The sequence below is a fragment of the Pyrus communis genome, chromosome 2 (assembly GCF_963583255.1).
Source record: "Pyrus communis chromosome 2, drPyrComm1.1, whole genome shotgun sequence".
In the NCBI taxonomy this organism is placed as follows: Eukaryota; Viridiplantae; Streptophyta; class Magnoliopsida; order Rosales; family Rosaceae; genus Pyrus; species Pyrus communis.
This window is the reverse complement of record NC_084804.1, coordinates 11,009,851-11,023,190: the sequence shown is the minus strand read 5'-3', so window position 1 is coordinate 11,023,190 and position 13,340 is coordinate 11,009,851. Positions and strand designations below refer to the sequence as shown.

Genomic DNA, 13,340 nt, shown 5'->3' with positions numbered 1-13,340 from the left:
TCGCAATTAAGCCCAAAAAGGTCATTTTTCCAACACCACACACTGCTTCTTTATTTAATCATCAGAAAATAACCACTTGGTAGAAAAATCTGAAACTTTGACACTCAAGCTAAACGACTCACGAACGTCTTCCAATTTGAATCACTCCAAAATCCATCCGTTTGATCAGTTTTTTCTCCAGAGGAAGTCGAATGTCCTATATTGTAATATAAAGAAAAGTATCAAAATTCTACCAAATAATAACCAAAATTTACTAAAATTAAGGTAAAATGTATAATATAAAATCAACTCATCAAACTTCCTCCAAGCTTAGCTTTATGCTTGTCCTCAGGCAAAACAAAACTCAAGAACAAAAAGAAAAACTAACAAACTAAAAACTTAGGGTTGTAGTCAAATTAGGATTTGATGATATTTAATAGACTTTAAAATCAGAGTGTAGTCAATGAAGATTTGAAAGAGGATTTTAAATGAGTTTGAAATCATAGTGCATTCAAATTAATATTTAAAAGGATTTTAAAGAATACATCCAAATCCAAGTCTAGGTGAATGAGGGATTTTAATGGATTTGAGGGTGAGTGGTATAAATACTTATGCCATTGTTTGGGCCCAAAATTATATTGTTGGGCTGAGCTTAGGTTTATGTTCGGTCTAACACTCTTTCAGAAATACTATGGGCCGCCCAGTTGTCATAAGAAGCCCAATCAGGTCGGTCGAGTTCTATTGCAAAGATGATTGATTTGGATTAGAGCGAAGAAGTTAAGTCCTGGTACAACAAGGGGGTTTCCAAGTTGAAGGCATTGAGAATTTGGGAATGAATCTGATTCATTATAGAGCTTGGTTCAGAGACCTATTGAAACTAGGATTGGCCGAATCCTAATCAGATTAGATTTGGTAGTTTTAGTTCGGATACATCTCTGGTTCGACCAGGAGTAGGTTTGCTGCTATATACATAGAGATGGGAGTGCATCATTTGAAACCTCTCCAATTCAGCACACAAACTGCCCTGCACAAACTCTCCATCTACGCGAAACCTCTCAATAACCGTGAGATTCTTATTTTCCTTTTTCACCAACACATCTTTAATTTGGATAAATAACACTGTGAAGGAATCGATGAACATCTTCAATTTGGATAAACATCACTGTAGTTGTAGAACCATTCGACCGCTAAGCACCTTCAGTTTGGATAAATAACACTGCTCCGAGATCGACTAGTTTCCTATCCAAGTCTCAATCAAGAAGGATTTTCAAGTCCTCACTAACAGGGGTCATCTCATTAGCCTTCTCGGCGAAGTGAGGTGTTATAGATTACCAGGCTCATCACATTGAATGCCAAGTGGTTTTATGATTGGATATTCGCAAGTAAGTTATAAAGTTCAGCATTCTGACGACCGAACCCCATTTACCATTAAGACATATATCTCATTTGAGTACTTTTGTCCGTGTAGTCTTGTGCCAATTCTTCGTGCTTACACTTTCACGAATATAATCACTGTGACCGAACCCGACGCTGACGATCAGTGAACTTCGCAAGACTAGCAACCTTGTCTTCAGGCTCTAGAACCCGGAGGCTGAGATGTGTTCCTTTCTCGGTCGCAGTCGTAAGATCAAGAAGTCAGCAGTGCGCCCACGCAACATCAACACATTTTACTCCCCGGCCGAGCTCGGCTGACGAGTTGGCACACCACATACACAACTGAAGGATGTAGTTAGCTTATTAATTACTCGGCCTGCGTGCCACGTAGGTTTGATAGTTTTTAGGGTCAACAGCCATCAAGTATCTTATCCTTCCTTCAGATTTCTTTTCACAGCACATAAGAAACCTGCCAACCTCTTCGTTTTCATTTATACCTTCCTCATATCTCATTGTTCTCTTCGACTTCATTTTTCTCATAGAATCATCAACAAACGAACCTATTTCTAAAATTCGTAAAGTAGATGATTTCCCAAACTGTTTCATTATTTTCTTCCAGCTTTTAGGTATGAACCATTCAATTTGAGATATAGAAAGGTCTTTTGGGATTAAACAAGAAGAAGATGATGGCAAACACTATAAAGTATCTTCTGCACATAATAATATGGCAAGCAGGAACTGATCACATAATTTTGCCCGAATTTGCAGTAGGAGTCTCGAGAAAACTGGCTGATGGGATATCCACTTTTGAATATTAAGGACGACTAATCAGATTAAGAAGAAAACAATATCTCTTGAAAAATAATTAAAGTAAGTGTTAGAAAAGGCATACTTTATACAATCATGAAATGTGAGATTGGTCACCATATTTTATAGACTATACAATTCCAAAGTAAGTGCTTCAACCTTACTCCACACAAATTATGTAGTGTGAATGTGCAAATTTTCAAAGTATAACTTATGAATTAGCGTCTAAACAATGATAAATAAAAAATACTCTACTGTGTAATTAATCTTCACCCCTGTCCAATTGTTCTAATGACACATCTCGACCCGGAATGTCTACCTAGTCTCCGAATTGAGTTGTGCAAGCCGACATCAGGAGGGTGACGAAGCCATAAAGTGTAGTGATGTGGAAAATGTGAGTAAATTCAAACCTAAAAGTTCCTATATGTAAGAGTGCGCTAGTGAGTGGGAATGAACCCATTCCACAAGTGATGTCAGAGTATAAGTACAGTACAATAAGGTAGAATGAGAATTATACTGTCGGAGGTAGCTTTATCTCTCTCTAAAATCAAACCCACACTCCAAAGCTTAGATGCTTCATGCGGAAGACCCTTCATGCAATGCTTGGAATAATGGCAAATTTATAGCAATGACGCTCTTCTCCATCTTCTCTGTGCCCTATTTGTCAGTTGTGGGATGAGTCTATTGAACACCTTTTCCTTGAATGCCCGTGGGTGGAAGTGGTTTGGTTTTGGGGAAGGTTGAATTTAAGGATGAATCAGATTGAGATAAAAACCTGGGCAAGCTGACCGCTACAAAATTTTGAGTCAGCCAATGGTTCGAATGAGGTGAGGAATCACATGCTTTCATATATTGCCCTTACATGCTGGCATATATGAAAATCAAGGTGTAACTTTCAGTTCAACCAACAACAAATATACCCAACATAAGTTATTGCTGCTATTTCACACTCGGCTACAACCTTTAAGGAGGCAAAATCAATCTCGCTCACTTCACTGGTACCTAGTTCTTAGGAAACAAATATTGGCGTCAGGTGGTCTCTACTGAGTTCGAGATTCGTAAAGATAAATGTTGATGCTAGTTCGGTTGCAAGGGATGGGCTGGGATTTACAGAAGTGGTGGCAAGGGATGAGGATGGCAGGTTTTTGGCAGCATGTAGGTATAAAGTGAAGGTGACAAGCGTTGCAATGGTGGAGGCGATGTCTATTATGCTTGGATGTAAATTGGGGATTAGCAAAGGTTGGAATTTGATAATGGTTGAGTTTGATTCATTGGAATCTATTTCTTGCCTAAAGGATTTGGCAAGAAAGGGCAGTTGGGAAACGTTCCCTTTTATTGGAGGGGGGGTTCTTGATTGCCGCTAGTCTTGGGTTCCAAGATCGGCCAACTCAGCAATGGACCTTTTGGCTTCACGACATTGTAGGGAAATATGTGATCATATTTGGGTCAATAAACCCCCATCCTCCCTTGTTCATGTTCTGTGTAATGATGGCCTTCCATGCCCCCACCAATTGTATATGGTAGTGTGAGGAGGGACACTTTAGCATTAGGCGCGGCGTCTTGGTATCTTGTAACCTCCTTGCACTACCCTTTTCTAGTATTGGTAGTTGGCTGTTGGCCTCTGTGTAGGCCTTCTTGTAAAACTTTGGCATCTTTGTCCGGATAATGCTATATCCTGATTTCCAAAAAAAAAAAAAAAAAAAGAGTATCTTGATTTTTCTAATATTATTTCCCTTTAATATTACCAAAGAAAAGAGTAAATCCCATGCCATATTTGCAATTGAATATTATTGTATTTGGTTTCTTGTTTTAAGTCAATGCTCTTCTAACGCCTATTACTCAAGCTACTACTATGCAATTTATTTTTAGTAATGCTAGGTAGATTAAATTTGTAGATTAAATATGCATACTAAATGATGTGTTAGAAATAAGCACGGTAATCAACACTTAACTAATAATCTAATCATCAATTTTCATGTCATTTGGTTTACAAGATTTAGTCTCCCTAGCATTACACATTTATTTTATATCTCAAGTTTTAATATGCTATTTATGAGTAATGCTAGGAAGACTAAATTTTGAAAATTAAAAGACATGAAAGTTAATAATTGGTTTATTACTTAAACGTCGATAAACGTGCTTATTTATATTGGTTACACATAATTTAAACAAACTTTATTATGTAAAACAAAACAAGATTTCAGCTAATACTAGCATTGAATCTATCAGTACTCAGTACAAATGTAAACAGAGAACGGGGCTTTTTGTGAGGACTTTCCTTTCGAGAGCTTTTTCCTGGTGTGTGAGGCAAGGAATCTTGCCGTGAGCCTGAAGGTGCTGGTCAAGTGGGCTCTGTGATCTTTTCAAGAAGAATATGTTGCGGAAATCTTCGCGGATGAGCAAGTTCATGATTTTTAATCTGATTCATCTCATAGATGTCTATGGGATGGATCATATTAGAAATTATAAACTTATACATCACTTCTTATCCGCGAAGATTTTTCCTTGATTCACCTCCCTCACATACCTGGGAAAAATCTCTCGAAAGGAAAGTCCTCACCAAAAGCCGTTCTCTGTTTACATCTGTCCCTGTGTTTGTATCTGATGTTTCCACCATACTGGATTGCTATTTAGTATGCCTACATTTGTTGTTGACTATCATGACCTACAATATTTTCATTCCGAATGACTGCACGGGCGAAACAACAGAACAAAGATATCATCTGGTCCCTTGTTCAGATTTTGCAGCTCAAGAATTCTACGCAATAGTTACACCTTGCCTCGCTTTCAGGGTGGTTTTGTAGATTATTGATCGTCTGTAAAAATTTTCACCCTTTATTTCTTCTGTTGCAGTTTCTGTCATTTGTGTAGAGCGATACTTAGTAATAGTCTTTTGAGCAGTATATAATGCATATTTTCTATATCCAGTTCTAATGAAACAATTCATTTGTCGAGAGCTTTACTTGTACTCTTTTAAGCCTCTACATTATCATGAAACAAAGTTTAATGATATAATATTTTCATGCTTTCGTACCATGTCTATGCAAGACTGGCTTGTGTAGGTCCCGAATGCCGAAGTTCCTTTTATGCGTTTCTTGTGCGGAGAAATGACATGGCATGAAACCCCCAACCTAAGACTCTCTTCTTAGATTGGGAGTTTATGTTGGATAAAAATTGCTAAAATGAGAAGACAAAGGTCTAGTTTGGTATTTTTATTTTTTTCACTAAAAGTTGCTTAATTTTAAAGTTAAAAAACATGTGTATTTTCTTTCTAATTATAAAAAATTTGGAATGCAGAATGAAATTTTTGAAGTAAAAAAAAAATGATTCTCAAAATAAAATATCTTGCTTATTTTAAAAGTAATTGTCTCTAATCTGAAAGTTGTTTTTAAAAGTAGCTTTAATAAAAAAATGGAGTTGAGCTTGTACATAGTATTTTTAATTCCTGTAATGTGCCCATTAATTTTACAAAATAACATTATTTATCCTTGTAGACATATTGTAACCTTAGAGAACAAAGTGACCGTCACCACTTATTGTTACAAACCCTAACCTCTCACACCACCATAGCCATTACCATTGTTGTCACCATCACCACACGATGATCGCGCCACCACCAATACCACCACAACCATACTCGCTACCACTACCACTACAACAACTGCCATTATCATAAACACAATCACAACTGCCACCATCGTCGTTGTCTCCGCCCTTACCAACCATTGTTACCTCTGCAGGCTATAGCCCAACCACCACACCCCTTTATTGGCACCACCACCATCACAACCATTGCCCTTGCCACCATTGTCGTCGTTGTTGCCCACACTACCATGGCCATTTTCGGCATTGTATACAATTATATCACTTTTTATATTAAAATTTACCAAATGCATTTACACTGGTTTTCATACTCAAAACACATAAAACTACAATTTATCAAATGCTCAACTGCTTTATTATAAACTGCTTATTCTTAAAGTACAGCAAAAACAGTTTTAAAAAAAAAAAAAAAAAAAAAACACGACGATCCAAAACTGGCCTTGAAATTGGGCTTGACTACTCTTCTATCAATTTAAAACGAGGAAGGGCAGAATTACCATCTAATCCCTTTAATCTGTAATAAGCAAGATACTCTCCAATGTGTGTTTCCCTGTCTGCAGGTAGGTTGTCAGAGAGAAACCCCTTGATTGGGCCATAGGGTTTGAATCTTTTTGTAGCACTCGGATAGATAAAGCATGCAGCTGATATCCTGGGCCCCACTCTTCCAGCCAATACTCTATGCTCGACGCTTCTGAACTTGTCATTGGTGATAAGCTGCACATAAATTGAACGAAAATAACTGAGTTCTGATGATAGTTTTGTTTCTCTCTCTCTCTCTCTTCGGGTGATTTTGACGCGCTTTTTGTATCTTTCTTAACACGTATAATGATGATGAGATTACAAAAAAGACAGAGATAGGAGGTGTATGGGATCATACAAGTTTATTGAAGAATTCAGATTATGAACAAGAATATGTATTTCGTCTCTCTTATCACATGATTTTGACTTACTTTTTTTTTATCTTTCTCGTCACGTAAGACTGTGATGAGAGAGACAGAGATAGGAGGTGTGTGAATTCGTAACAGCAAAAGTTATCTTTGAGGAATTAGGATGATGAGCTTACTTGCATAAGATCACCCACGTTGGCCACAAGAGCTCCATGAGTTGGAGGAACATCAACCCAGTGACCTTGATGGAGGACTTGCAGGCCGCCGAGATTGTCTTGCAAGAGTACAGTTAAGGAGGATGGATCTGAATGCTTGGTAGTGCCGGGGGTCAACTCCGGTTCTGGACAGCTCGGGTAGTAATGGCACACCAGATGTTCAGTCTTCATGCACTCTATGTTTTCCAGGTAGTCAGTGCTGAGGCCCAAGGCCTTGGACAACAAACCTGATAACACCTATCTCAGGTTCTTTAAGTGTTTGATGTACTCCTGCACTGCCTCTCTGCTAATCAAACCAATCTCTCGTAAGATTACCCGGTGTGTTATGTTGTCATACTGTCAATATGTATTAATACTTTGAACAGTTTGTTTAGCGAAGTACCTGCAAACGAAGGGAAATGTCTCGGGGTCCAATGGACCGTTCTGGAAATCAAACAATATCGAGTCTCTCCAATTCGCTGCTTTCTGCACCAACAGATCTCCATTGCAGTAGTATCTCACTCTACGTTTCAAGTCACAAGAATACCACTCCATCTTCAGCTCATTCGGCTGCTCATGAAACCCTCGAACCATTTGAAAGAAACCCCACGTTTCAGATGCTTCACGAATCTCCTTCACAGTCTGCGCGCGCCGAAAATCTTGATCAAAGCCGTCGAAGTCTATGACAGGAACCTTAAAGTCTACATCTGTTGTTTCTGAATTTGAAAGGCTATGTGGTGGATGGATGAGGAACTTGGGAACTTTTTTGATCCCCGAGTCCACAAGGCCTTTAACTCCGGCTTTAGTTTCATTGAACTCGACTTCCTTGGTTCTGTCGTAATACGAGGACTCGTCTTCCATCCTCGCTGTGGAGGGAATGATGTCGCCGAAGTGTTCCCGACTCTGCAAGATGTGATTAAAACGAGATGTATTAGGAAGCCATTTGAAAGAAAAAAGAAGCAAAGAGACACCTACCAATTTTAAAATTGTTACCTTTTAGGTTGAAGAAAAGGCCAAGAAAGTGAGTGCTATTCTTGTCCTATTCGCTAAGTAGTAGGTGTCTATCAAACGGGTACACTTTTTGAACATTAGCACGTACGTATAGACTATAGACGTTACCGGTTAACTAAGTGGTAGTGCCTATCGGACATGTGCATTTTTTTTATATGTGACAAGTATTTATAGACATATGACGCTACCAAAATTATATATTGGTTGCTAAAGAGACTAACTCCCAAAAAAATGAGATATTGAACCTTAGCTTTTTTCTGATATCACAATCTTGAGACGTAACAATGCAGAAATATAAGTTAGGAGAGAAAAAAGTCTTTTTCCTTATATTGGTTTTTTGTCTTACGCATCACCGTTTTACAGAAAAGGGAAGTTTTCACAGGGAAGTTTTCGCTTTTTCTGGACAAGCACTTTCAAAAAAAGCATCAATAGCGTGGATTTCAGGATCAGATAAGGTGGCATGTATTCAGATAGTTAACCATGGAGTTCCAATTGCTGTGATGGAGGAGATGCTGGAAGGTATAAGAAGATTTCATGAGCAGCCCCCGGAGGCCAAGAGGGCGTCGTACTCCTGTGACTATACTCGGCATGTGAACTATTATTGCTGTGGAGATTTGAAAGTGCGAGCGAAATCAGCAGCAGACTGGAGAGACACCTTGTCCTTCAAAGCCGTAGAGGATCAATGGGACTTTGAAGCACTTCCTCAAGTCTGCAGATACTTTAATTTCTGCAGCAGCTCTAAGAAATTTTGAGCCTGTTTGGGAGTGCTTTTAAAATGGCTAAAAGCATTTTCCAACAGCCTAAAGCGCGCTTTCTGGAGAAGCACCTTCCAGATGCTTCTTCAGAATGTGCTTATACGCAGAAGTGCTTTCTAGAGAAGCAATTCCAAACGGGCCATTTCCAACTCATCAGTCATAATATTTACATACATGTAACATACTGTAAACTTGAACTTTACCAAATTCATCATTTTCTGTGTTGCAGAAATGAAGTGAGTGAGCACGTCAAAAACTTGATTAAACTGCAGGATATGCTTTCTGAACTACTGTCGTAAGCATTAGACCACGGATCCCATAGCGCGGATAGGGTGCTTGAAATCTTTCACATTATCATGCCACTACCACCCAGTTTGCCCGGAGCCTGATTTGACTCTTGGGACAATCGAACACTCAGACCCCTTTTTCTCACCTTATTCCTGCAAGACAAGATTGGGGGCTCTAACTTCTTCATAAGAACCAATGGGTCCATGTGCCGCCAGTGGATGGAGTTTTAGTAGCAAACCTTGGTGACCTTATGCAGGTATGATAATCTGTTGTTAAACAGCTTCTTCAATACCTTATATCTTATCAGACAAAGAAAAAGGTAGAGATCTCTTTATATTTCATGTGATTGTATGTATCTACAGCTCATTACTAAAGACAAGTTCAAGAGTGTGGAACACAGAGTACTCACCACCCCGCTTGTCAAGCCTCGAATATCAGTTGCATCTTTTCTTGTTCCTAGTGCCAAGGACAAACTCAAACTGTACAGGCCAATCAAGGAGCTTCTATCTGAAAGGAATCCACCCATATACAGGGACACCCTTCATGAAGAATATACTGCATATTACAGAGTCAATGGAAAAAATGGTGGATCTGCCCTGCCTCATTTTAAACTGTGTCGAGTTGAACCTAGTGACAGTGCAGAGGAAAACGCCGTTCTGTTCCAAATATCACTTTGAAATTATGAAAAATGAAACTCCTACAATACAATGCACCAATTACCAAGTTAATAACATGTTATTCTTGCTGCAATGTTTTCCGGGAGAGCATGTTACACTCATTTCCTATTTCGTAATGAAGTTTATTGTGCTAGAAATGAGTATGTGTTTATTACTTAATAAAGAACTCAGATTTGAATGATACAAGATGGAAAGAATCTGAGTATACATATTTGAATTACCGTATTTTCCTGTGGATGTCAATTTTGTTTTAAAGACTGCACTGCTATAGCTCAGAGCCAAGTTCAGGAACACAACCATCAAGTTTCAGCTGCACATATAATTCTGCCAGCAACGAGTAAATTTCAGTAGAAGCTGAATGAGATTCATCAGATGAGGCAAACTGATGAACTTTCCTTTCCATTTCAATCCAACTGGACCCAGGACAACCCTTTTCAACTCCAAGTTCCTTCATGGTTGATCGAATATCTGCAACTTCTGCCCATCGTTTCGCATCAGCGCACATGTTCACCAAAAGGTTGAAATACCCGCTATTATTTGGTTCCAACACCATCAACTCCTTGATACAAACTTGAGCAATCTCCAAGTTTTTATGAAGCTTGCATCCACCTAACAATGCACCCCATATAACAGAGTTTGGTTCAAACTCCATGCTTCTTATCAACCCTAGTGCATTCTCAAGCAGGCCGGCTTTGCTCAACAGATCCACCATGCATCCATAGTGCTCAACTTCAGGACAGATGGAATAATCCTGGATCATGCTTGAAAATCTCCTGCGGCCTTCTTCTACAAGTCCTGCATGAGTGCAGGCACTTAAAACACTTACAAAAGTAACCCCATTTGGCTTGATCTTCTCTCTCTCCATCTTGCTGAACATTGCTAGTGCTTCTTTAGCATATCCGTGAACTGCGAGCCCTTCGATCGCTGCATTCCAGCAGAACAGGTTCTTATCCTGCAATTTAAAGAAAACCAAAAGAGACCTCTCCAATGTGCCGCACTTTGCATACATATCAATCAGTGCAGATCCGATATAAACATCGAGATCAAATCTGTTCTCCATCGTGTAAAGATGTATCTCTTTTCCCAAGTCAAGAGCTCCGAGATGGGCACAAGCCGAAATAACAGTTGCCATGGTCACTTCATCAGGGTTGATCCCATTAGTCCTCATGTCATCGAAAATTGCTAATGCTTCTCGAAATTTCTTGTTCTGAGAATAACAATCAATCATAGTAGTCCATGATATTATATCCCTAGTTGGCATCTGATTAAACAACAACTCTGCAGATTCTACATCACCTACTTTTGCGTAGCCGTCAATCATTGTATTCCAAGTAGCTGCATTCTTCTCCGTCATCTCATCGAATAATATCCTCGCCGAACTCATATCCCCCACTCGAGCGTGAGACGAAACCATTGTAGTCCATGCAAAAGGGTCTCTCTCAGGCATTTCATCGAACACCCTTCTGGATTCACTTATTTGCCGCAACTTCGAGTAAAAATCAATCAAGGCAGTCTGAACAAACACATGTGAGCCAAACCCATTTCTCCAAATGTGACAATGAACAGACTCTCCAACCCGCAATGTGGACAGAGAGGTGCAGGCCTTGATCAACGGCGAAAACGTATAACTGCTAGGCAAAACCATGTCCCTCAACATATTGATGTAACAATTCAAAGCCTGAAATGGGTGGTCGCAACGAACAAAGCCTCTGATCATCGCATTGTAGACGAAAACATTCGGATTTTCCATCTGGGTGAAGGCTAAAACTGCATAATCTAGGTGGGAAAAAGTCGAAAGGGCGGTGATGAGTTGGTTCGTAAAGAAAGAGTCTTGGATGGCATTGGTCTTGATCATTGAGGCACATACACTTTCTAGCTCTGTTGGAGTCGAACATTTCTTTAATTTTTCAACTATGGATGGTGGGTTCTGAGGGTTTACGGTTTTGGGCGGTTGGAGAAGACGTTTTGGGTTTGAAAAACAGTTAAAGTTCGTTACGCATTTCATCCGCACAAGTTGTGGCGCCTCCTAGAAGTCTTCCACTTATTTGTTAGCAAATTTGTCGATGTGGTATATGTGTAATCTTACCCGAACAAGAATGGGTGACACATTGACATTGATGCCGAGGTTTTACATGTAATATTTTTTTTTTTTAGTCAAAGGAAAATCGGTGCATTTATTCATATTTAACAGATTCATAACCATTGGATTAATATAATGAATTCAACTATTATGCACGTTAAGTGTGAATTTAACTATCGATTTTAGAGACCATTTATGATAAAACCCTTTAAATCTTGTGAAACCCATTTATGTGCTATATCATTACATAATATAATTTTTGACAAAATTGTAACGGCATGACTACATTGATTTGAGACACCTATTTCTAGGACTACATTGTTCGATGTTTTATTTCAAGGACCATCTTGGTGTGGGTCAATTTTAGGAACCATTTGTATTTAAAAAAAAAAAAAAAAAAAGACTTGTGGGATCCATTTATGTGCTAGATCAACCCATAACTTAACTTTTTTTTACATAATCGTGACAGAAGGACCACATTAATTTGGCTCACCTATTTCTAAGACTATATGAATTGATTTTCAACTTTAAAGACTATCTTGATTGCTTAGGTCAATTTTAGGACCATTTGCAAAAAAAAAAAAAAAACTCTTATTTTTTAATTAAAAAATGCTATTGATCCTTTGTGTGTATATACTTGAGGAATTTCTCAACGGGAGGGGATTGATATATATATATATATATATGTGTGTGTGTGTGTGTATATATATGTGAACACGAAAGATTCCTTGAAACAAGAAACCAGAATAACGTGTACAAAATAATATTTTTTGTGTTTATGATTTTGGGGTTACGATCTCTCTCAAATTTGGTCCTCTGATTCTATCTTCGTAGGGTGTAAGTTTGTGGATGAGTTGTTGATCCAAAGGGCCGTCGGGGCTTGATCTAAGGATGAACAGTTGATTAACGGATCTTCAAGGGGCGTTGGGCTTGATCTTGAAGAATGGGTGTATGGATTTCTTCAATGGGCTTTTGGGCTTGATCTTGAAGGTTGATGGATGAGCAGATCTTCAAGGGCTTTTGGGCTTAGTCTTGAAGAACGATTGGATGTGTGGATTTGTTTGTGCTGTTGATCCAAGCGGCCGTTGGGGCTTGATCTTAGGATGAACGATGAACACTTTCTTCAAGGGCCGTCGGGGCTTGATCTTGAATAATGGTTGTGTGGATTTCTTCAAGGGCTTTTGGGCTTGATCTTGAAGAACGATTGGATGTGTGGATTTGTTTGTGCTGTTGATCCAAGGGGCCGTTGGGGCTTGATCTTAGGATGAACGATGAACACTTTCTTCAAGGGCCGTCGGGGCTTGATCTTGAATAATGGTTGTGTGGATTTCTTCAAGGGCTTTTGGGCTTGATCTTGAAGGTTGATGGATGAGCGGATCTTCAAGGGCTTTTGGGCTTAATCTTGAAGAACGATTGGATGTGTGGATTTGTTGAGGTTGTTGATCCAAAGGGCCGTTGGGGACTTATGCTTAGGATGAACGGATTAACACTTTCTTCAAGGGCCGTCGGGGCTTGATCTTGAAAGAGGATTTAACGAAGAACGAAGAGAGCTTTCTTGATCCTTCGGAATTCTTGGGAATTTGGATGGTTGGAAGCTTTGGAGTTTCAAGGCTTCAAGGATTTGGGGAATTCTCTTCTAATTTTGGAGTAGAGAAATGTATTTGTGAATTCCTTGATGCTTGATA

The 13,340-nt window shown here is 39.0% G+C and overlaps 1 protein-coding gene and 2 pseudogenes across 1 annotated transcript; 1 reads left to right on the top strand and 2 right to left on the bottom strand.

Moving 5' to 3' along the window:
• Nucleotides 1–6,219: 6,219 nt before the first annotated feature.
• LOC137724736 (1-aminocyclopropane-1-carboxylate oxidase homolog 1-like) lies at nucleotides 6,220–7,705 on the bottom strand (annotated as a pseudogene).
• Nucleotides 7,706–8,139: 434 nt separating this feature from the next.
• LOC137724735 (1-aminocyclopropane-1-carboxylate oxidase homolog 7-like) lies at nucleotides 8,140–9,605 on the top strand (annotated as a pseudogene).
• A 196-nt stretch (nucleotides 9,606–9,801) lies between these two features.
• Nucleotides 9,802–11,580, bottom strand: LOC137726838 (pentatricopeptide repeat-containing protein At1g06143). Its single transcript, XM_068465793.1, has one exon. The coding sequence runs from the start codon at nucleotides 11,578–11,580 to the stop codon at nucleotides 9,841–9,843; it is 1,740 nt and encodes a 579-aa protein (XP_068321894.1). The 3' UTR covers nucleotides 9,802–9,840.
• Between the last annotated feature and the right edge of the window lie 1,760 nt (nucleotides 11,581–13,340).

Bases quoted from the DNA above. Each gene is read 5' to 3' on its own strand.
- LOC137726838 (XM_068465793.1), bottom strand. From the start codon at position 11,580: ATGAAATGCGTAACGAACTTTAACTGTTTTTCAAACCCAAAACGTCTT.